The sequence below is a fragment of the Rhopalosiphum maidis genome, chromosome 4 (assembly GCF_003676215.2).
Source record: "Rhopalosiphum maidis isolate BTI-1 chromosome 4, ASM367621v3, whole genome shotgun sequence".
In the NCBI taxonomy this organism is placed as follows: Eukaryota; Metazoa; Arthropoda; class Insecta; order Hemiptera; family Aphididae; genus Rhopalosiphum; species Rhopalosiphum maidis.
This window is the reverse complement of record NC_040880.1, coordinates 40,436,593-40,460,676: the sequence shown is the minus strand read 5'-3', so window position 1 is coordinate 40,460,676 and position 24,084 is coordinate 40,436,593. Positions and strand designations below refer to the sequence as shown.

General features: G+C 25.0%; 2 protein-coding genes across 4 annotated transcripts in view; one reads left to right on the top strand and one right to left on the bottom strand.

Annotated features, from left to right (window-relative positions):
- The first annotated feature begins 532 nt into the window (after positions 1–532).
- LOC113559041 (chaoptin) overlaps positions 533–24,084 on the top strand; it is a 101,739-nt gene continuing 78,187 nt past the window's right edge. Inside the window, exons 1-2 of one of the 3 annotated variants that reach the window (XM_026964642.1) lie at positions 533–644; positions 954–1,140. The gene's annotated coding sequence lies outside the window, so the exon portion shown is untranslated. Of the gene's footprint in view, positions 645–725; positions 869–953; positions 1,141–17,024; positions 17,255–24,084 lie in introns of those variants that run through there. The other 2 variants (XM_026964641.1, XM_026964639.1) reach the window with 2 other exon arrangements.
- On the bottom strand, positions 7,609–10,171 carry LOC113559042 (cilia- and flagella-associated protein 221-like). Its single transcript, XM_026964643.1, has 9 exons — positions 10,120–10,171; positions 9,860–10,032; positions 9,445–9,641; positions 9,290–9,390; positions 9,077–9,233; positions 8,557–8,735; positions 8,018–8,214; positions 7,865–7,954; positions 7,609–7,782 (listed from the first exon to the last, which is right to left on the bottom strand). Exons 1-9 carry the CDS (start codon positions 10,169–10,171, stop codon positions 7,609–7,611), a joined length of 1,320 nt encoding a protein of 439 aa, XP_026820444.1.

Here is a 24,084-nt window from a genome sequence, read left to right as displayed (position 1 = left end):
GTTAAAATTAATTATAATTAGTATATCCAACACCAATATCAAAAAATATTCACATACCTCAACTATTACCACCCATTAGAACGTTTCACTGGAAAGTTGTCTCCAGATAAACTTCAATCTCAAAACTCCTATTAAAAGAATCGTTTGTTTTTACAATATTTTTATACAACACTAATTTATTTTTATTTTTTTATACGCCTCAGCTACTACAGTTACTGATGTTTCTAACAAATAAATTAGATTTAATGTTATATTAAATTAATATTTTATTATAATAATAATGTAAAATATTATACTCGTACCTAACTAATTTGAATTGTGTATTACAATTTGTCATTTTTATTATTTTTAAATATCATTTGTCATAATGTTACACCTAAATTAAATTTTATTTGGCAAGTAGTGTTTTTATTATTTTTTTTTTTAAATGTCTATTGTGAAATATTTTAATAACTGATTATACAAGTATAATGATGATATTATGTAGCATGTTATTAATCTTATCACATTAGATACTTACCTTAATGTGACTAATAGTTTTTAAATTTTCAGTATTCAGGCGTCGTGTTTGCTTGGCCAATAATAATGGTTTTAAGAGTACCGACAATTCGTAAATATTCGATGAAACTTAAATTATAAAATTCGTTAAGTTTATAAAACTTGTCATGGTTATCTCTTAAATCATTATTGTATTGGATAAAATTTATCATTAGTTAAACGAACACTATAACCAATAACAGTGTTATTTTTCTTCAACGTGTACGAATTTCATATAAAACTCGTAAGACACATAATGCCAAGACCAGATCCTCATCGGTGTACATCTTAGCATTAAACTATAAATAGATAATTTACTTTTAAAAAATAGGTACAACGGGTACATAAAAATATGTTGTACTAAATATTAAATTACTTTAATATCACTTTATCACATGGATATTTTTATATTTTAGGAACTCCATGCATTTCGTGGTGCCACAGTGTATTTTCTATGGTAATAAATTGGTGAAGCGTAAAGTGATCGGTGTAAAACAATCCTTAGCCAGTGAACCAAGCCTTGAGCATTGCGCGAGGTGTGCAGGATCGTGTGCGGTTTCGTTATGAATTGCGAAGATATTGAAGATTGTGCAAAAAAATACCGTGAGTCGTTATTATTTATTAACCCGAGTTCTAACACAAGTTGACAGTGCCTATAGCATAGAAAACCGCCATATAATTATTATTGTATCAAAAAGTATTGTTAAAAAATAGTAATTGTCATTAATCACTTACTACTCATTGAATTTTTTCCTGGAAACATTTTTATTGATTTGACAATTAAAAGAAGAAAAGATTAGTTGATAATCAAACCCACGAATTTAGTATATTATATATATAAATTAAAAATAATAAATAACAAAATAATATTTAAATTAGAACGTTATTTAAACGAGTTTTGATTCATAGTAAATATGACATTTAAAACGATCTCAGGCGATCATCAATAAGGCAATATATTATATTTATATACTCATAGGTATTTTTAGGTGTACTATATAACTTACACGTTTGAATAAGAGATGCTATAAATTCGAACATTTGTTTCACGTGGAGAAACAATATCCGAAGTATATAAAAAAATAAAATGGCAATAGTGGTTCCAATAACAACTTGAAGGGCCTAATCGTCCGGTAACAAAACTGAGATGGAAATAATGATAACACATAAACGAAAGGTAAGTGATATCGAGAAATCGATTCACATCGATGTTCCGTCGTGTCATTTCACATTTTTCAACCCGATGGTTATGTATGAAATTGCCTTTTAAATGTTACTATTGTAATATAAAGATAATGTATTACACCAATATATATTTTATGACGTTTTGTCAATTTTTCGATTTATATAAACTCGAGGAAAAACTTTTATTGCATGTCATATCCCTAAATAGACATAACGAACGGAAACAAAATAACAATAAACAACAACAATAATAAAAACAACCAGAAATATTTTATTTTTGTGAGTAGGTACTTTAAAATAGATACGTGAAGCAAACTAATTTATTATGAATGTGTGTTGAAGTGGTTTACGTCATTTCTTAATATGAATAAGATCTATTGGTTTATAAAAGACGTATAGGTAAAACTAATAATTAAGCAAATATTATAATTTTAGATCAAAATGATTGTAAATATATAAAATAAGCTCAAAAATGGTATTTAAGTATTTTAATTGTAAGCAAAGTAATGCATTATTTGTTTTTAATAAATTAATCAATTTTTGAATTTTTGTACAATGATAAGTAGACATCTATAAAACCGTTTTAAGTATGCATAACCTAATAAAATTATTATGATGGAATTTATTCCGAGAAAAAAATGTATGACGATAATAAAACAGCTCGATTAACAAGAATAATAAAATTGGTAAAACAAACTTTTGTTTTAAAATATAAATAGTCTTAAGTTTGAAGTCGTCTAGATATTATCTAATTTCCATATAATCTGTTAACCACACTAAAAACGACATAGTTTAAACATAGAGAGTAATACAATAAGTATTTCCCTTGAACGTTCAAGATTTTGTAAAAAAATAGATAGAATATAAAATATTATGTTACATTTAATTCGCAATTTATAAAATAGTTTTTTAAACTACTGAAAAAATTCGATAAATGACCTATGTACCATCTGCGTTCAATTTATAATTGATTTATATGGCAACATGAAAGTTAGTAATCATTTTTATTGTCCCAAATATATTTTACGTAGCAAAAAAACAGGTAAAGGAATATTTCATTGTAAAATCAATAGTTACCTTGTTTCAGTCAGAATCATATTGGTAGTAATTTATGAGTCATAATTAGTGTAAGCAAAAATTACCTATGATAAAGACATTTTATATTTTAGCTTAAATGTAAATTAGATTAATAACTATAGACATTAGCGTGTAACATGGTGTTGAGTTGTAACATAACACGTATATGAAATTTTTAAGTTCTAAAATAAACAGATGCAAAATACGATGACGTTTTAACGTAAGTGATTATTATGTATTAGGTAGGTACATTATATTTTATTACTGTAAAATGCATAATTCATAGATAATAACTGTAATGTCTTTAATATAAAAGCATTGAATATAGAATTGTCACTAAAAATACAATGATAATGAATAATATAATATTTATATATATTTATAAAGTTTTATATATATATTTTCGTACTTACCACAAAATTATTTATAAGTTATAATCAATTTAATAAAAATATGTTGAAATTGAATACTAGATTATTTATTATTTTTTATTATTACATGCAAATTAACATAAAAAACATTATATAATTCATATTTCTCAAGACTCATTTACGGTAGGAAAAATAATTATATAAATATTATATATACTTCACGTACCGAATTATTGTTGACTACTGTAATGACTATTGGGTTTGAAACCAATCACAACAATGACTCATAGCCATAGAATATGAACCAATTTGTATCTTCAATAACAAAAAACAAATCGCTCAAAAAATAATGTAATTTTTAATAGTTACAGTTTGTTCGTATCAATATTAAATGCATTACGTATTATAAATAAACTAAAAATAACAGTTTTAAAAATAAAAATGGAAGTAGAAAAATGAATCAAGCGACTGATTTCAATATGGAAACATGCAATTTACATTATTTACGAATTTTAGTTTAAAATTTAATTATAATCATTAGGAAAAAAAATTAATTTAATCATATACATATTTATATTTATTACGTCCATTCGCCATAACAATTTAAATAAAAGAAATTCAATTTTATAAAAACTAAATAGTTAATCTTTTCAAAGTAAATCATAATAAAACTATGATTATAATCAAAATTGCATTTTTAAATGCATCAAATCTAACAACTAACACTGAATTTTTAGTTCCACATTTTTTTTTTAATATTCAGAGATTGCACTGACGTATTTTAATGCTCTTATACATTTAATGTATACATTGTCAGAAAGCTTTTAATGGAAAGTGAAAATGTATCCTTTCCTTCAATATAATTCTCTTTTTTACAGTATTGAACGAAAAACTATTCGTTGCTTCGTTCCATTATTCGATAGTTGTAGTGTGGCGTACATTTTCTAAAATGTGGATTACTTTGAAACTTTACAATCCATAAAATTTTACGTGAGTGTTTATCAACGTGTATATTTAATATCATAAAAAAAATAAAAAATATTTTTTTAGATATTGGCATCGGACAGATTGTCGACAACGAAGCAAACCAAGTATAATAATGCATTACTTACCAAACACTGTACCCTGTACGTGATAAACATTTTGAAATTTAAGTAGATATATAGGTACATACTGCTATCAATAATATCACAGAATATTCGAAATACTTTTTGTGATATACTTATTCATATTCGTAAGTTAACGCAGAACCATACAATGTTTTATAGAAAGTTTTCAACATGTACAGTATTGCAATTTGCAACAACCCACTATTGGACTCCGACCGAATTAAAACTTTAATTATAATTTTTCACAGAACGTATTTTTTTCCATTTAAAAATACAAATGAGATTGCAACTTCTATATCTCCTGGGGGTCTGGAGCTCTTTATGGAACTGAAGGGTCATTAGATGATTGAAATGACAACAGAAATCAAAAACAAATTGACATTATCTGCTACTATTCGAAGCCACCGTGAAGTTATTATAATTTGTAAATATAATTGTTTTTCCTTTTAATAACTTCGATAAAGTTATAATAATTTACCGACAGGCCGTTGAGTCAAACACAGCAATGACGAGTGTTATAAAGCGATCGTATGCGAGATACATTTATATTGTTTTTTAATTTTAAATTTAAATAACATATTTAGTACAATAATACGAGAGCTATGTAGTTATCAAAACTTCACAAAAGTACAATCGCGTAATAGAATATAATGTGGAAAGTTTCAACCTTTTGGTCATATCGTTTAACTACCACGATACATTTTTTTTTAAATAATAATCATAATCATAATAATAATAGCAATATATAATGCTCGAAACTAGGGGCTGATCACTTTTCGGGTCGATTGTTCGCAACAATAAGGTAATAAAGGTTTTATTATGGACGAGAGCAGCGGTTCTTTTGCAACCCTCATCCGGGTAAACTAATCGCCGCAAAATCGTTCACGATAACAATAATAATGGTCTTCGTTTGTCGTTCAAAGTTTTGACGGGCCAATTGTATTGGTCTGACAAGAAAAAAAAAATCAACTAAGTGATCGTACGTGATAATCATACTTTTGTATAACCGTGGTTTGGCCTACACTAGTTGATTCGGGTCTTAAAGTTGATCAGTAAATGTGTGTGTGTGTGTGTGTGAGTGTGTGTGTGTTTAAGTTCTTAGTATCATTTTTGAAAAGTCATTTTTTTATATATAAAATGCGCCATAATTTTGTTTAATTCCTTTAATATTTTGTAAATATTTTCGACATTCTTAATAGTGCAGTGATGATCCATAATAAATATGTAACATTTTTAATGTTACAAATAGATAATATACTGCCTACTTATTATTAAATACTTTCTAGTCTTATTTAACACTTTATTTGTTTTTGATAGGTGTAGTATATTGAGGATGTATATATATTTATAATAAAATAAATTAGCTTTAGCTTACTATAAAATATAGTTCTATTAACATATAAAGTTTGAATAAGGTTAAATTCAATTTTAAAACTTTTATTATTTTTATTTTTCAATATTTTTGATTAAATAATATTGGTATATTTTATTATTATGTTTGTCAGTGAAATCTTCAGATTATTATTATTATTATTAATGTTTTGTTAATTTCTTTTAATTATTATTGCTTACATTTATTTTATGAATTATTGTTTGATTTTTGTCTTAAAAATGTTTTTAAATATTGTTTTGTTATTCAGTACACACACCGCGCATCACATTTAATCATTAATATACTCTTTAGTTTCAAATATTTTAGGCTTAATAGATTTTTATATTTGTACAGTATTTAACTATTATGGTGTATTTTTTAAGTCTATTAAATACTTTAAATGTACAGCCATATCTATAACAATAATCAAAAAAATCATACCTTATGTAAAAAATATTTATTAATTAATTTCTTATTTTAAATTCCTATATATTACAATATTATGTATGTACGTATTTAATGTATTACAAAATATCTACCTTCATAACAATGATTTGACTACTGTATCCGTCCATATATAATATGGAATATTATTTCATTGTTACGGTTAAAAAACATCATTGTTTGACTTATAATAATATATTTGATAATACTCATTGCATGCAAACGAGGATAGATACATAAGTTTTAATTATTTTTTAAATTAATTAATTTTATAATATTACATTTGTAATTACCCTATCCTCCACAAAAATTGTCTTAAGACGCACATGCATTTATTAATTTATGCTTAGGTAATAGGTATACATGCGTGGTTATTTTGATTCAAATAAACTGTACTCCTGTAGTTTTATGTGATTGTATGTAAGTAAATAAATCATTTTTAAGCAATACCTATTTGTATTTCTTATTTGACTTTTTAAAATTACATTCATTTCTTATTTTCTTTATTTACTTGAATATTTATTTTTACCGGTTTATATTATACTTAAAATATGTCTGTGTAGCTTCGTGACTTACTTGTGCGCTTAAAAATTCAGTCCCTTGAAATACAATATGCTAAAACGTATATTATGTCGTAGTAAATTACCTTTTGTCATGTATGTTTATGCTAAAGTAATTAACGTATACGCATACATGATACATACATGAAACAAAATTATAAAATTTCCATTAAATTTTAACAGGCACATGTCCGTGTTATAAACTTACTTCAATTATTATGTATTATTAAATTCACTTAAACTGAGTAGTTTTGCAACCATTATAAAATTTTGACGGAAATTGACAAAAATGAATTCAATACAAGTTGATGAATAATACTTACAATAATGAAATATTTATTTAGAGCCTTTGATGTTGAATAGTGTGGCAAATCGAATGTGGCATTATACTTCTTAGTTTATCTTCAGTTTCTAACAACAAGGTGCGTAGTTTATTTTCATAAAGTATACCTTCAGGACGGCAATAGTCTTCTGAATTCAAATATTTATGTCGGTCTTTGATACTTGAAGTATTTTATTTTTACATTTGTTATTTTATCATAATTAATTCACTAAACAGACATTATAAAATACGCACTCGTATTTTCTTATATTCTGTCATTATCGACATTTTCTTAGTACGTAAAATCTACACGATGACCACTGATCTCTACTTGTATGACTAATAATTAATCATGTTAACGTATGTAATATACACTCAAAATCATAAAGATAAGTGATCAATCATTTAAATAACAAGTATAATATGATATCACTTATCAGGTATCACAGTGAAATATTTCTACTTCAGTAAAAATAATATTAATAAAAAAAAATGTTAATATTTATTTCTAAAACATGACCTTATTCATTTTTAAATGTTATTCAGAAGCTTAAAAAAAAAAAAAAATACAAATGATATTAATAATCAAATAACCATGAATCAATATATTTATTCAATTGTGATTATTGAGTCACAACATATTTATTATGTTATTAGCTATTAATGCTTTGAAAATATTTAGTCTCTTTTCCAAACGATTTTTAATTATAATTATTTTGACAGCGTTAATAAATTTGTTGTATAATTGGAATCGTATAAACCAGTTATCATCGAAATTCGGGTCGAAATCGAAATCACTTGTATCCTAAAAAATATTACTAATACGTCATATCATGTACAGCAGGCACTAAAGAAATCTTAAATTTGATATCGTTTTTACGACTTACAATATGATTTATTCGAATACTTCTTTCACGAAGTCCCAACGGTTCAATTTGGTCATCAAGTAGTATGTTTTCATATGGATTCAATTTTTCCTATGTTTTACATTCAATTTTTTTAGGAGTACATTTTTACGATTTGTATATTATGTTACCTACAATGTACATTTTCCATTTAGTTTTTTGCTTGTCGAAAACAGATTTTTGCTGTTCTTCGTTGGTGTTTAGTTCATTCCGAAGTATATCAAAACGTTTTTTGTTTTGTTTATCGCTAAAACATTTTACATTTACCATAAAATCCTTATAATTCTGTAAGTACGCATCTCGATACACTTTGTCCAACTCACCAAGAGGATCTATAGATCATAAAAAACATTCAAATAACTTATGGTTTGTAGTTTTTTATAACACATAACGTTAGATTTTTAATTATGGCTTACTATACTATTGTTTTCATTTTAACTATATAATTTTTAATATTTAAAAAAATATGTTTAAGTTACGTGTTTTTATTAATTGATCGGTAGAATACTAAAGTTACAGTTACATATCACGCACAAACCATAATTATTTATAATAAATTTGTTCAATACTCATAAAACTATATGATATAGAAATAGAGACTTTATCATAATATAGATTATTGTTAATTATTTTAATTTTAAAATATCAAAAATGCAATAGTCTATTGTACTAACTAAGCCATTTATAAGACTCGACATCCAAAACTGAGCCTTTATTCTTCAAAATTGTATTCAGAGTTAGTCGGTTAAAAGCTATGATATCATTTTCTGTCTTATCTGAATGAGGTGTTTTATGAAATGAATGTAAATATTTTTTTTTTGGTATTGTTATATCCATTTTTATATTTTTGTGGCTATAGAAAAAGTAATGCATCTATATAATGGTTCTAAACAAAAGAACGTCAAGATATCATAATTGTATTAAAGAAATTACAAAAAAGTTCTTTTCTATGAATTTTTTGCAACTTACATAGTTATAATTGGTAACCTATATTTGTAACCTATTTATAACCTTTATATACATCCTGATTAATGCTCATCGATCTATTTTAAATATCTTTCATTCCTTTTTATTTTATTAAATTTATCTTGTTCTCAACACGTAATTGATTCAAATGCTTAAATTAATATTCAATTTGTATTCTCAAAAAATGTAATCAATCTTTTACCTAAACGTATTTATCAAATTAATTACCAAAAAGGCTTAGGTTTTGTAACCGCCGTCAAAGTAATAACATGTGGTTTTTGATTAAATCCTGTAAGGTACAATACTAAATCAATACACAAAGTAATATACGATTGAGGCGTATAAACGACTGTGACGTTTTTTGGATAATCACAAAGTACTTCACCTGAAAAAAATCAATTTTTATTCAAACAATCTCTTGTATAACTATTTGAAACAAACCACAAGTTGGATCTACACATAATCCCTCAAAACCGAATGGGATAAATATGCGAAACTGATAAGGTTTTGATTTAGGAGCCAGACTCAACTTTCTCGTAACGCTACAAAATAACATTTTGTAAATTCTATATGAAAATTTACTTAGCTATATTAACCTCATTCCTATATCCACATTTCCAAAATCCAAGATCTTGGGTAAACAAGAATGCATTTTTGGTATAGCTCTTAACTCTATAGCAAAGTTTCCTTGGCCAGTAGGATTTTTTAAATGCAAATAACTTTTGAACTCCTGATTTAAATAAGTCATGAAAGTAAACTGCAAATTCCAAGATCCATTGGGAAGAATAGAAACCTTAAAATAAAATTCACCTTTAATTAGATGAAATAAAATGTTATATAATAAACAAAATATTGTACTAATAAGCATAAAAAAAAAAAACCATAGTTAATGTATATTTAGGTTATTTTGTAGTAAAAACATAAATAAATTCTACCATAAAATATTTATTGAGTGGAATACAAAACAATAAACTATGAGATATATTTTTAATGATTTTTAAAACAACTCACGGTAGTTATATAGGGAAATTTGAATAGTTTACATTCCAAAGGTTTGATTTTAATGATTTGTGGCAAATCAGTTATGTTCAATAATTGTATTGTTTGCATATATGTATGACCAGGCTTGAAATGTATAACACATTTATTTGGAGTAACACGTATCGATCCGTTGGTCACCTGTTCTAAACATTCTAAAAAATATGTATATATAATATATTATACCTAGAAGTATTTTATAAATCTAAAATATGTACGATTCTTCGTTTCACCGTGTTCGCTGTTAATAATAATATTTTTCTTACTAGCTTGAATATTATTCATTATTCTGGATCACGAAAAACTGAATTCAATTTTACGTTATATTAATTTTGAATAAAATTTCTATGGAAACAGCATTACAAAAACGTTATTTATAAAAATAAAATAAAACTAAAATATAACAATGATTTATGTAATAAATGCATAAACAATGCTATAAAAATATTTTTGATTATATTATTCCAAATAAAATATTAACAATAAATTGTTTTTTAAACATATTAATAAAAATACATCAATAAAAAAAAAAAAAAACAAAAATGATTTGAACTTATTATGGAATTCCTAATAATTAAACTACTAGTATATCTAGAATTTAAATACATATAATGAAAAAAAAAATGATTTGAACATACTCGTAAACAATTACATGCACGTTTTACTAATATTGGATAGAAAATCTTACGTTCTGGGTTACGATTGCACTGGCAAGAAGGTATAGAAATTAATAACCAAATTCATTTGAATAGGTAATTATACTGGAATGCACTACAATGTTTTTTTTGTCATATAAATAGAATTCAAAGGTAAAGAGTGGTATTTTTTTTTATCGTTTCTTAAAATTATAACGAAATATTTATATTTTTTTTAAAATCATTAGAAAATTTTAAATACATTCTTAGTCTCTGTTAGGAATTTAGACTAAAGTTTTTATTTTTATATTTAACTTTAAGTTAAGTTTTTATATATTGTAGTTTCAATAGTGAAACTAAAAATTTACCATAATAGTATACACATAATATGTAAATGTAGTTAAACTATAAAGCAAAAGGGGCTTACCTGTATTTTTCAAGATACATAGCATCTTTATAAAAGTAGGTTGTGCTTATAAACTCAATTAAACTTCACTCTAAATAGAAAAAAATATTTTCTACAAATTTTAAACAATAACCCTTTGACAATCTTGAACTCGATAAAACACCTTGGAATAAATATCAACAAAATACTCACCTGGAAAGATCATTCCCTAAAATAAAGAACACGATGTAACTCACGTCTTCGCCGTGTACGCCCAATCCTTAAATCTAAACTTAGTCTCAATGCTTCTGATTTACCATACGGCATCCGAATATGGGGCCAAGAAAACCATCCACCATTTAACCACTAGAAGCATTTAAGACGATTAGTTTCTAGATTTCCATGATATGTCTCAAACCTAAATTTACATGATGATTTGCATAATATACCCATACTAAAAATATTAGCCTTCAATGTTAAAATATATTTAAGTAGCTATTTTGTTTTTATTAATTACATTGATAAAAGGCATTATATTCTGTCCGGATTTAATGTATTCTTTAAACTTTTATTCAACCCAATAAAAATATAAAACTCGTGATACCGTACTGCGTTTTCAATTCCATTCCATTATACCTCTTATGGCTATAATAATCCTTTGAATCGTATTGCCCTCGAGTGTAATGAAATGAAAAATCTTGATTTGTTTTGTACACGAGATTTACATTTAATAAGATAAGTATCCTAATATGTGTTCATAATTTGTAAGTTCAATTGATATTGTATATTAATTAATTTTTAATGTTAAATCTATCATTGATATATTGTATACTTAAAAATTATATAATGTTATATTATGTTCATTTTTAAACAGTCGATACAATTAAGTCTTTATTGTAAATTTATTTAAACTGTGTTTAAGTCTTATATGCGTTTATGTCAATAAATAAATATCATTGACATTAAAATATTCTTTCAAATAAAAAATATATATAGGAATAAAAAACTAAATATTATGTAATTCATATAGGTAGTACAGATTTTATTTTATTATTTACCTTTCAAATATTATGAATTTATAATTTTTATTGCAATATTTTTTATTTTTTCGTCATCTCCTTCTTTTCTGATTTTATAATATTATAACTTAATAATTTATGATATGTTTGTTAGAAAATGCAATATTTTATCAAAAAATATTTCATATTAATTATTCAACAAATAATTGTTTTGTATCAAAAGTCGACTAACGAGGTGATCACGTGGGACTACTGCCTTTCCATAGCCTTTTCTGTGAGATTAAATTACTTCATACTAACATAACATGAATTATATTATTTTATACAAATTTATTATAATTACTCGATTTCGTAGAACTTTTATTGAAGATTACTGTATTTCGAAATCACTTTTTTTTCTTATACAATAATAACTGTTATAATATTTTGTTTAATAGTATTTTTAATATTGAAAGTCATTATAGAAATTTTTATACTAAAAATAAAATAACATTTTTTTAGTTTTTCTATTTTATTTAGAATATTTTTGAATATTAAAAATTATAATTAACTTATATTACTTTATTTTACAATTCATAAGTAATCGATGTCCAAATTATTAAAATTGTTCTGTGCAATGTTTTCATATACTCGTAGGTGTACAATAATTACTCATTATAAAAATTGTATTTACAAGATACAACTAAAATTATAATCATAGAATCTCGTCTGTAGATTGTTTCTCCACTCCGTCACAAGTTACAAAAAAAAAAAAATCACCATAGTTTTTAATTATTTTATATTCAATTTTGTACAACAAAAATACCTAAATAATAATGACAATAAAAAATATTTAATTAATTATTTGTATAAAACACAACTTGTATAATTATAGATTTTTATATCCAATAAATGAAATAAATGGATAATTATTTATGTATGATATACCTATTATTTAGAATATGCTGTATAGAAAATACAAATATATTTATTTTATTTATTAAAAAATGGTTAAGACACTTGTATTTTGTAAAACACAAGTACTGACTAGCTATAATTCATCGACATAAAAACTATACGGACATTTTGAAATATGATTAATTTATAGTGGAAATCTGTGTTCAATTTCCAATTGAATTATGCACAGTATTTTTTTTACTATTCCAAAGAATTTTTAGCAAAAACAAAAAAAAAAAGAACAGAAAATAAATAAACCACATTATTCCCCTCGTTTGATTAGAATCTAAAATATAGCATGGCAATCTTAGTTGTTTATTAATAGTTAAAACAAATTTCATTTTAGCACACTAACTGGTATTTTATGTAAGTCGAATATATAAAAAAAAAATTATAATTTTTCATTGTTATGTAATAATATTGATTTTAATATGAAATAATATGATTAATAACATAAAATTTAAATATTTATTAATATTTTATTTTAAATAGAGATAAGTTTGAATAACTTATAATGACATTCAGATATTTTAAATTATTATTATTATATTATTATTTAGTTTACAATTATTTAATGTATTTGTTCCTACGTCTAATTATCCGCCATATACATGTATATATATTTACTACCTATATTCATCATTTTGTATTGAAATTATAACAACTCATCTTAGGTTTAAGATATTTTGGATTGAAAGTTTGTATTCAAAAGTCTGACGAGTTATTTGCCTTTACATTAAACCAGTAGCTCTTTCAATTCATATTTTGTATTAGTCATTCACAAGATACTATAGTCCTTCAATTATTATGATGAATTAGCTTTGAATATGTACCCAAAAAAAAAAATTATGGGCAATTATCCTCGCATCTATGCATAGTGCATATATTATATAAACTCCTTCATTTTAATATATTTTTTATAGCATCCAAATGAACTATTGTCCTTTTTAATTTAATTTTTATTATAGGTAGATAATTTTTATGGTGCTTTTTTACAACGAATAATATTTATACAATTTTTTCACCGCAGTACGCAATAACAAAAGCCAAATATCCAAATGCTTAAAATTTAATCCCCCATAGGTTATAGTATTTTTTCATTAAATTCACTACATATTATAATTATTGTTGTTGAATTTTATTTATTTTTGTCATTAGATCTTGAATTTTAGTTGTGATTCACAGAAATCTTACTCGATTTTACGCTATTTTGTTATGAAATAAAAACATTGTCAATTTTTCTTTTGTTCTTATGTTTTTAAGTTTCTAAAATATAGAGCATTGAAAGAAAAGAAGGTATAGTTTATCGTTTATCTATACTATAATAATAACTGTTTATTACAAATGTTTTTTGGGTTACAAAATGAAGATAATAAGTTTATTTATTTAAAATTATAATTTTGTCTCAACATTTATAATATGGACAAAATATTTCTTGAGTACCACATAATTATTTTATCACAGGTGAAAACTCAATACTAACTTATTTTAAAATGTAATGATTTATTGTTGCTTTAAAACTTATATAAATCATAATAATACTAATAATACTTATAATATCTGAATTCCACGTAACGCACGAATTAAATTATTTTGTAATAATCTTAACATTTTTAATAGACATAACTCAAAAGCAAAGTTCTCTAATTCATAATTTCTTAGTAAGATAATGTTAGGCTATTTACTTTTGCCCCATTGTACAGTAGCATAATACACTTTCTCTGACAGACTGCAACGAGTACATGTTTTTATATTCCAAACCCATTGCATAGTCCAAGAAAGCTTCAGCATTTTATGACTTTTGTAACTTTTAATGACTTGACTCCAGTCGCGACATTCCTCTCGTTGTTAATACTCGCTATACCTTCCAGCTAATCATATCGTAATTATCGTGTTTTATTAATTAATTAAAAGTTAAAAAATTCCGATGGATCTGCAAACAACTGTTTTATCATTAAGTTTGTAGTAAGTTGCAACAAACCACCATGCAGATTCCAAAATGTCAATAATTCGAGGACCGAAAAAAGAAAATTTACAACTTTAAATATCATTAAAGCTCTCAATAATAACATTTCATAAAAATCTATTGCTTATAATCAACCTATTCTTAACATTAATAATAAAAATAACTTTCTGTATCATAACGCTATAAATACTAATTTGGTCGAGACATATACACCAGGCAATAATAGTTGTATCGATAACGGCAACAATACGTCAAAAGCACCTGGAGTGTTATTAGTTTATTACAAATACTACTCATTCGGCACCAACATGACTTTACCCGCTGCTACAAATCATAATATTACGTTGATCAGCACCTTAAACGGCTTAAACACTTGGCCTGAAATGTCGATGGTTAACTAGTAATAATTATCGTTCAGATTACTAACTGATACTATCATTTCAGTCGATTCTTAGCACCCATTAAAGAGGACAAAGTTCTCCAGCTATTTTGTGTTATTAATAATACATTAAACCGAATATCTACAAGTAAGCGTTCGTATACTTTGAATCATTTATTTTTGCTGAGCACATACTATTACGTCATTTTTTCTTAATATTTATTTTTTTTTATAACATTATCAATTAGATACTCAAAAATTAACGTCCCTTTGTTCAATGTCGAATGCATTGTTGTCAACAGACAGTAGTAATCTAACCCCAAACAAAAGGATATAAATATATTTTTTATTTAACAAAATACCCACGTGTCTTTGAATTGTTTACTTTGTATATAATTGTTAAATGCCAACTTGATCTAATAAATAAAACGATTAAAACGCACTAATATATTATAATTTAAGAGATCAAAACGTGTTTAAGATTTATTAACAGTTAGCAATATTAAATTGAACACGAATTAATGTATTAAATTCGGTTTGTGTGAATAAATAGTTATTCTATAATTATTCAAGCATTCGTTACATAATATCTTACATTTTATTGAAACCATAACAATTTTATTAAATGCCATAATGGCATTTGATCAAAGATATACATATGCGGTTAAATATGCAGACATTGAGGATCTTAAGATATTATGAAGTATTTAAAACGAATTTTTAAGTTTTGAAAAAGAGCAAAGTAATAATAACAATAGTGGACAAAGTAACACAGTTCTTTAAAATGCGCTAAGTCTTAAGTAAAATTCTTGGAAACCCGAATCGGGTGGAACAACTAAATTAATTTCCAAGGAATCGGATTCCTTTTTAAAATTCTTTCTGTATTTACTTACTTTCGCTAAGCTACAGTTTATATGGATATTTAAGTATTTGCGCATTTCAAGACGAACATTTTATTAAAAATATTTTTATTTTTTTAATAAATTATTACATTTCTACCGGCCAACGATTCGCAAAAGTGGACTCCACAGTAAAACATAATAATAATAATGAGAAAAAGGAGAATATATACTGAGTGATTCATCAAGTATGATCTCCTCTATTTTATTATTTAACAGTATAATTCAATTCAGATTTTTTAAATTATTCAGCACCCCTATGATTTTGTTATAGTCAAAACATAAATATTATTATGCGCAGTTAAGTGATTTTGATTGATTTACTAATTTTTGAAAAAATCATAAGTTTATCGTGTGATATTGATACATAAGTTTTTTTTTTACTCGTATTACGTTACATCGGTAAAAAATAGAGGTCGTCATATTTGCGAAATAAAAAAAGTTTTTATCGTCACTCTCTTTCGTGAAAAAAACTGAGTATTTAAGATTACGGTCTCGAGTATAAAGATAGGTATATGTATACTTAAAAAGAAAAAAAAACTCTCGAAAATCAAAGTTTGACAGAACGCACAATAATTTGATTGTACCGCCGCCGCGTTGCCAGCCCCATAATATATATGTACCTATATAAATAACACGATATAATATTGTATATAATTGGAGAATCGTCTTGCACCGTATAATGTGCGTTTGTGCCCCGACGAACATACCTGTCACATTATACACACCACGTCCTGACGACGGTCATCTTCTTCGTTATAATCGCGTGTGTGCATTTTCGCGTAAGTCCGCTCAACATTTTTTTTTTTTTTGCTACGATGTACGCGGCACAGCGAACGACATGCGCGGCGGCTCGGCGGCGGCGGCATCGGCGGTATAAACGTCTACCGGCGACAGTGCGCCGTGTTTATTGCCATCGCCGTGGTCGTTGGTCGCTCGCGAGTGTCCGTTCGGCGCGCACGAATTATTATTGTTATCATTATTATTGTCGTTATTCGAATAAAATACATAATAATATAGTCCGGAAGCTTACGTGTATGAATGTCCGTGGGTGCGTGTGGGTGCAGTCCCGTTTTCGTCCGCTGACAGTCGAACGTTTTTCGAAAACTCCAGAGTTCAGTCGTCTGCCATCTGCGATGGTCCCAGAAGGTAAACGACGTCCTAAATGTCTGAACTATGATATTTTTAATTTTTGTCAATTTTTTTATAATATTATTACTGTGATATTTATAGTTTGTATGTTCTCCGCGAGTGAATTATATAAAGTATTACGCAAGATGCAGTTATACCTATAATAGTCGTTATACTGCAGATGGCCTGCCTCAAAATTCAAAAGACCCAAACGCTTGCAAATTTTACCGTCAATCTGTTTTCAAATTTTTAATTTTTTTTATAAAAAAAACACTACAAATCGTTTTAAAAACATTTTGCGCGTAAAAATGTATTATCTAATATTAATAGGAACACATAGGCATTTTATCATTACTATTAGATATATTTTAAATTTAAAATTTTTTTTTTTAATCTGTTTTAATTAAAATTATTTATTGCCTATTGGATAAACATGGTTAAAATATTATTATTTTTTCGTCAATACTATTATATGAAATATAAATAGTGGTTTTAAAAATAAATATTATATAGATTCATTAAACAAACATAACAAAATAAAAATGGATGGTAAAATATCAGTATATAATACTAAATATTAACAACAAATAGAAACATTATTTATTATTATCGGATCGTAAAAAAATAGTATAAGTTTGAAACATAACAATTTAAAATTTTCGATATTTTTATAAAAATAACAAGTCTATAGTTATATTGTCTTATAGATATGATACATTAATTTACACTTCATGATCAACACTAGGCAAATATTTTTATAAAATGTGAATTGTATGTCCTATATATGCTCTAGAAATTCGCCCTTAAAGGCAAATGGGCAACAGTTATAATAAAAAAAAAATTATATAAAATAAAAATTTTCAAATTTGACAGAATAATAGAATTTACACCTATCGTAATACTATAGTATCATGATTATGAGAAAAAATTGAGTCACTGACAATTTAAAATTCGTAAGTTTGTTTACGTAATATTTATATTTTGAACACAAAGTCTTTATGCTTCTTGTTCTCATAAGTATGAAATATATAGTCGTAGCTACTTAACAGTTGTATGTTTTTACCCCCTCCTAAAAAAAAAAAAAACTGACACGTTTTTCATTCAATAACCTGAAGACTGCCGAAGTTGTATCTCTTGTGTGTCCACCATAGATAGGCATTATATAGACATAATTGCTGTTATGTTTGATCATGTCAGTGGTCGTTGCTATCATAACCGAGAAGATACACATTCATATTACCTATACATAAATGGTTTTTATTTTCCAAGTAACTATATATGTCACGGTAAACCATAAACGTTGTATTTGATATTTCAGTGTTTTTTTTTTTCTTGCTTTCATCATTGTTACCAGTGACATTCTTCTATGTCGTATAATACGGATATAATATAATATAATTAATGATAATATTATGTTAGTAAAACTATTCTTGTTATATTATTATACAAATATACGAGCGACACGAGCGATAAATCTATATCTAAACAAGACGAATGACGATTAACGATTACACAATATACGTCCGTATTATATAGGGAAAATAACGATTTCTTATTATTTGAACATGTTTATATTTTGATGTACGTGTAGACACGTGCTACTTTACGATACGTTTTTTTTTTCGTAGAAACGAGTTAATTCTCGTACGTAAATAAACTAGCGCGAAAACTCGCATGTAAATGGGTTTTTTTTTGCTACCTGAAACTTTAACGATATTCACTCTTTTAATTTATAAATGTTTCGTTACTTTTATTAGAACTTTTTTATAGTGTAGATAAATATCTGATAAAATGTCTTTAATTTTTGACGTTTGACATTATTACCTACGGTATTTTTCCTAAATTTATATTACTTTTAACAATACTTATTTTAATGGTTATTATTTTTATGTTGCATTGTATCATGAAAATTATTATTATTATAAATTCAAAATATTAAGTTCTGATTAGAGTGTATTAAATACGAAATAATTAATAAGAAATCAAATTATTTAAATTGTTCACAAAACAATACTGTTGAACCTTTGCATAAGTATCAACTGATCTGTAATAAAAGTGTATACAATAATTCAATAAATGGAGTAAATACACGTCAACCCAATTTTAGAACGTATTTATTTTTTTTCTAATATAATATTATATTACGTTAAAAATTATAACATAATTTTAACGATTTTTTTTATGTGAAAAAAAAACCCCCAAAAAATCTCATCGTTCAGTCAACCGTATATTCTTTCGGGTCTGGTGAGTATTTATAATACAGTAGAAAAATAAACTTACTTATTTTTTCTTTCATTTATCACAGACAAAGTTAATATCGTTCATATATTTTATACTAAGACATTCAAAATTTGCATAATAATAGCGTGAATGGACATTGTAGTGTCTATAGTTTTAATTTTTAAATAATTTATTAAAAATAATTATAATAAGTGTTTAAACGAATACTAGTGCATTTTAAGAATGACCGAATTCTATTTAAAATAACTAATGTCTATATAAAATTGGTTTTAAAAACTAAGCTATTTATGCCTAATTATTGTTTATACCCTAGATTCTGCTTTATTGGGACACTCCGGTTGCGTGTGATGTGGTCACAATAAAGTGGTTGTTCCAATAATCCGAAAAAAAAAAAAATTTAAAAAATCGAAACGAAACAAAAATGTGTTGGTTGTTGTCACTGATTTAATAATACACGTAGAATAATATTTTATACATCATAATAACTATATAATCGAATTCACGTATTCGTTGATTTCTGTCCTGAAATTTTCGATAGACAGCAAGTAATACAGCCTAGTGGCTGTAATTTAATTTTTTAGAGAACTCCTAATTTGTACGCAACCAAAAGATCTTTACTATGACGATACGTCATTACTACACGCACCGCACACAATTAACAACTGATGCATTAAACGATATTTAACATAGGTACATCGCACATTTGAACACAAACGTGATAAATATAACATCAATTTAGTCTAATAATTTAATTCAATAGCGTTTTTTGTCGGATTGTCGATCATAGGTAATCGATATTAATATATACTCAATAAAAATGTCCTTTATTTATCCCGTTTTGTGGCTTAGGTTAGTGGTGAGCATTTACACTACAGTCATAAGTTTATTTTGGCAATTAAGCGGTTGTCCTAATTAACTGGTGTTTCGATTTTGCTGTACTAATTTCTATAAAATAAATAATAATAACATTTAAGTTCAACTAATCGTTCAAATACGCTATATTTTATACATATATATATATACCTCCATATTTTAAATTTTAGTTGTTTTTATTGTTGTACCTTTATAATTTCATTAATCATAAGTACCTTTGTTACCCATATTATTTTAAATATCTCACGACTTCTATATAATTCGCTTCTAATTAAAAATTCTTATTCAAATGATTCTCTGCTTAAGAACGATAAGCGTCCGTTTTTTAAAAGCTATTCATTTTATATCAATAGCTGTTGATCTAACAAATGAATATATCAATATCAAAAATTATAATGAATAATATACGATATGAGGTTATTAATCATTAATTATTACATTTATAATTTATGGTATGTAATGTAAAGCTATTAAAATATAATAATACAAATATTGTGTATATTATAATAATTTTTATGTATCTTAATATAATACAATAGCTGACTTAAAATATAAAGTAAATATTTTATTACTTAAAATACAATTTCATAAAATTACTAATTAAATTATTTACATTTAATGTTTTATTATAATTTATACTTAACCATTTTTTGTCGATTTTCAATTTAAATGTTAGATATTATAATTGAAACACATATAAGTACTAGTTAATTACTCGAATAATGTTGACTACTTTATAGACGAACTTAACCTATTAAATCAATACAAGAAGATTATACTATCTACTGACTAATGTTGATTTCATATTCACTAGTTAAAATACTATCAATAAAAGGTAAAAAAATTAAATTAAAAAATACCGTTAAATACTAGTAAGGCTATTATATGGTAATGTGTAAGTTATCACTGAATATCACGAAAAAGGTAGCTTAGGAAAACTGAAGAATTATTAATATGCCGTTGAAATTGATTGTCATTAATTATTGATCAACTGGCATAATAAATACGTGTATAGAAATATAATTTCACGTTAAAATATTACGTCTAGGTGAATCTTCTTTGGGAAACGTTACGTAATACCATTACTTACGTGATTATGTGTACAGTGTTAGATTGGTACGAAATTGAAAATACACTCACAGATACATAATATAAAACGTAGACTGTACACTTCAATTTCCTGCTATTCGTTTTGTGAAATTGGCAATGCAGTAATTACAATTAAAGTAGAGTATAGAAATTTTAAATCATATTTGCAGATTTCACCCCAATAACAACCAATGCGTAGGTACTAGGTATACCATATTACGATGGCGTAATGTGTATGACTGCAATGTATTATAGTTTTCTATGCGGGTTGCTGTGCTTTCAGAACATTTAAATGTAAATCTCAAAACAAATTATTGTAGTTTATTAATCGATTTCTCAGTGAATATTTTTATATTTATTATAAAATAACAAAAATCGCTATCATTCAACCAAGGATATTATTCGTTATTATAATATTATACATACTATTACGTTTTATTCAATGTGTCCTTTCATTTAGATTTATATACACGTAGCCGTAAATAAATAATAATAATGTATGTACTTATTTATTTTTGAATTTAAATATAGTATATTATTTGTTATATAAGGATATACAATTGTTTTTTTTTCACATGGATCATAATAGAAAAATAATTTATATTAAAAAATGCGGTAAATTTAACAAAATATTAGACTTTACTGAATCCATTGGTCCATATAATATAAATACATAATTAACTAGAACTTTTATATAAAAATAAATAATATTAAACTAATGTGCTTAATTCTAATTCTTAATACATTTATATTTCTTTGTAATCTTAAATATTATATTATTAATAAAGTAGCTATTGTAATATTTATTTTAATTACACGAAAATGTTCAGTAGACCACCATTATCTTTTTCACTTCTTGAAGATCATAAAAAAAAAACTGTTTTTAAAATGAAACATAATTGTATATTTTATTGAACGATTAATTTTATTTAAATTAATTAAGGATGAAAATATTTTAACAAGTATATCGAAAAGGTACATATGATTTTATATTATCGATAGTTTATGCATAATTATATTTATTGTTGGAATAGTAATTTATTAGGATAAATATCACGATCTATACGAGTGTATTTATTCATTACACCTTTTTTTTTTTTTTTTGGAGAGTATTATATGATATGATACAATTAATTAATTACATGTGTTCGTTTTTAATTTATTGAAAAGATCTTTTTTATAAATTTAACGTTTTATAGTTATTACTTATTTATATCTAAAATGTTTCATTGTCATTTTAGTTAAACCACTTTATTTTAATATTTAATTCATGAAACTAAGACAATATACTATATAAAATTCATGATTCATATATAATAGAATAATAATTGATAATTATAAGTTATATAATTATAACTTTTAGAAACATCAAAGAGATAAATATTATGGTTTTTAAATTATTAACGTTAAATAATATTTTAACTATCAGAAAAGTTTCAGCTGATAGCTTAGAATTAAAAATATTTACTCGTTCTCAAAATATTTAAATTTTTGTTTGTAGATTCCATAAGGCATAGATTTATTTATACATAATTTATTTATAAAATTCAAAAACCTATCGACGTGTTTAAAATAATGATAATAATTCAATCGTAAAAACCCTAATGATTATAAGCTCTATTATTAGAGAATGCTATATTTTTGAAAACCATAATCAATATTCAACGATATATTTTGATTTAAATATATTTTATGTTGATAATTGATAAATAAATTTTATGCGTATAAAATGATCCATCAAAATTCAAAAGTTGTTTTAACCCACAATTTTTTTTATTATTGTTTAATGTTACTTTTGACAGCAGTGGCATTGTTATAGTTATTTACAAGACATTCATTTATATATGTTTTTACAAAATTATTTTTGTTAATAACGTTGCATTATTAAAGGCCTGTGAAAAAAGTTCAAGAAATTTACGGTGACATTAATTTTATATTTATAATATTTATTTTATTATATTTTAATATTATTAGTTTATAATCAATTTTCTATTTTATTTACAAAATTAGACAAGTATATTTTTTTCTTAAATTTTTAACTAACAATTTTATTGTTGGTTTTAATTGTAAAGAAAATTATCATCGTCAAGCGTATAACATTTTATTGTGCGATTGGTTTTGAAATGTACAAAGTTTGAGATTTTTGGCTCGATAGGGAAACTTAATTAGTTTCCAGGAACGTTGGGGAACAAATAAAAGCTTTACACTGTCGTTTAAAGCATGTGTTTCCCTTTTATTTTTTCATTTTACTTCAAATCTCAAATTAGCAAGAGAGTAAGTTGTTTTGATTTGAGTCTCTTTTAAGGTACTTTTCACTCACTAGAAGAATTATTCTTTAATGTGAATGTATGCATATTCTGTACGTCAGAAAATTTAAATATGATTTTTATTGAAAAGAATGGCAATCATCCAAATTATGAATTTCACTGTTCATCGTTGAATACATTATCGATAATACAACTGGATAAACAATACTAATATTCAGTACAGTAATCAAAATATGTTAACGCTAAAAACAAATATGTTAAATAACAAATTAATAATTTAATATCAAGTATAAAGTATTCGGTTGGAATTTTTATTGATTTAAATATTTTAAAATATCAATGAAAAATATTGTGTGGAGGTGCTAGGTAGATCATAGG

Coding starts and splice junctions, on each gene's coding strand:
- LOC113559042 (XM_026964643.1), bottom strand. CDS start 10,171: ATGAATAATATTCAAGCTAGTAAGAAAAATATTATTATTAACAGCGAA. Junction 8,736..9,076: donor ACAAAACCTAAGCCTTTTTG/GTAATTAATTTG, acceptor CTTTTTCTATAG/CCACAAAAATATAAAAATGG. Junction 8,215..8,556: donor CGAGTCTTATAAATGGCTTA/GTTAGTACAATA, acceptor TATGATCTATAG/ATCCTCTTGGTGAGTTGGAC.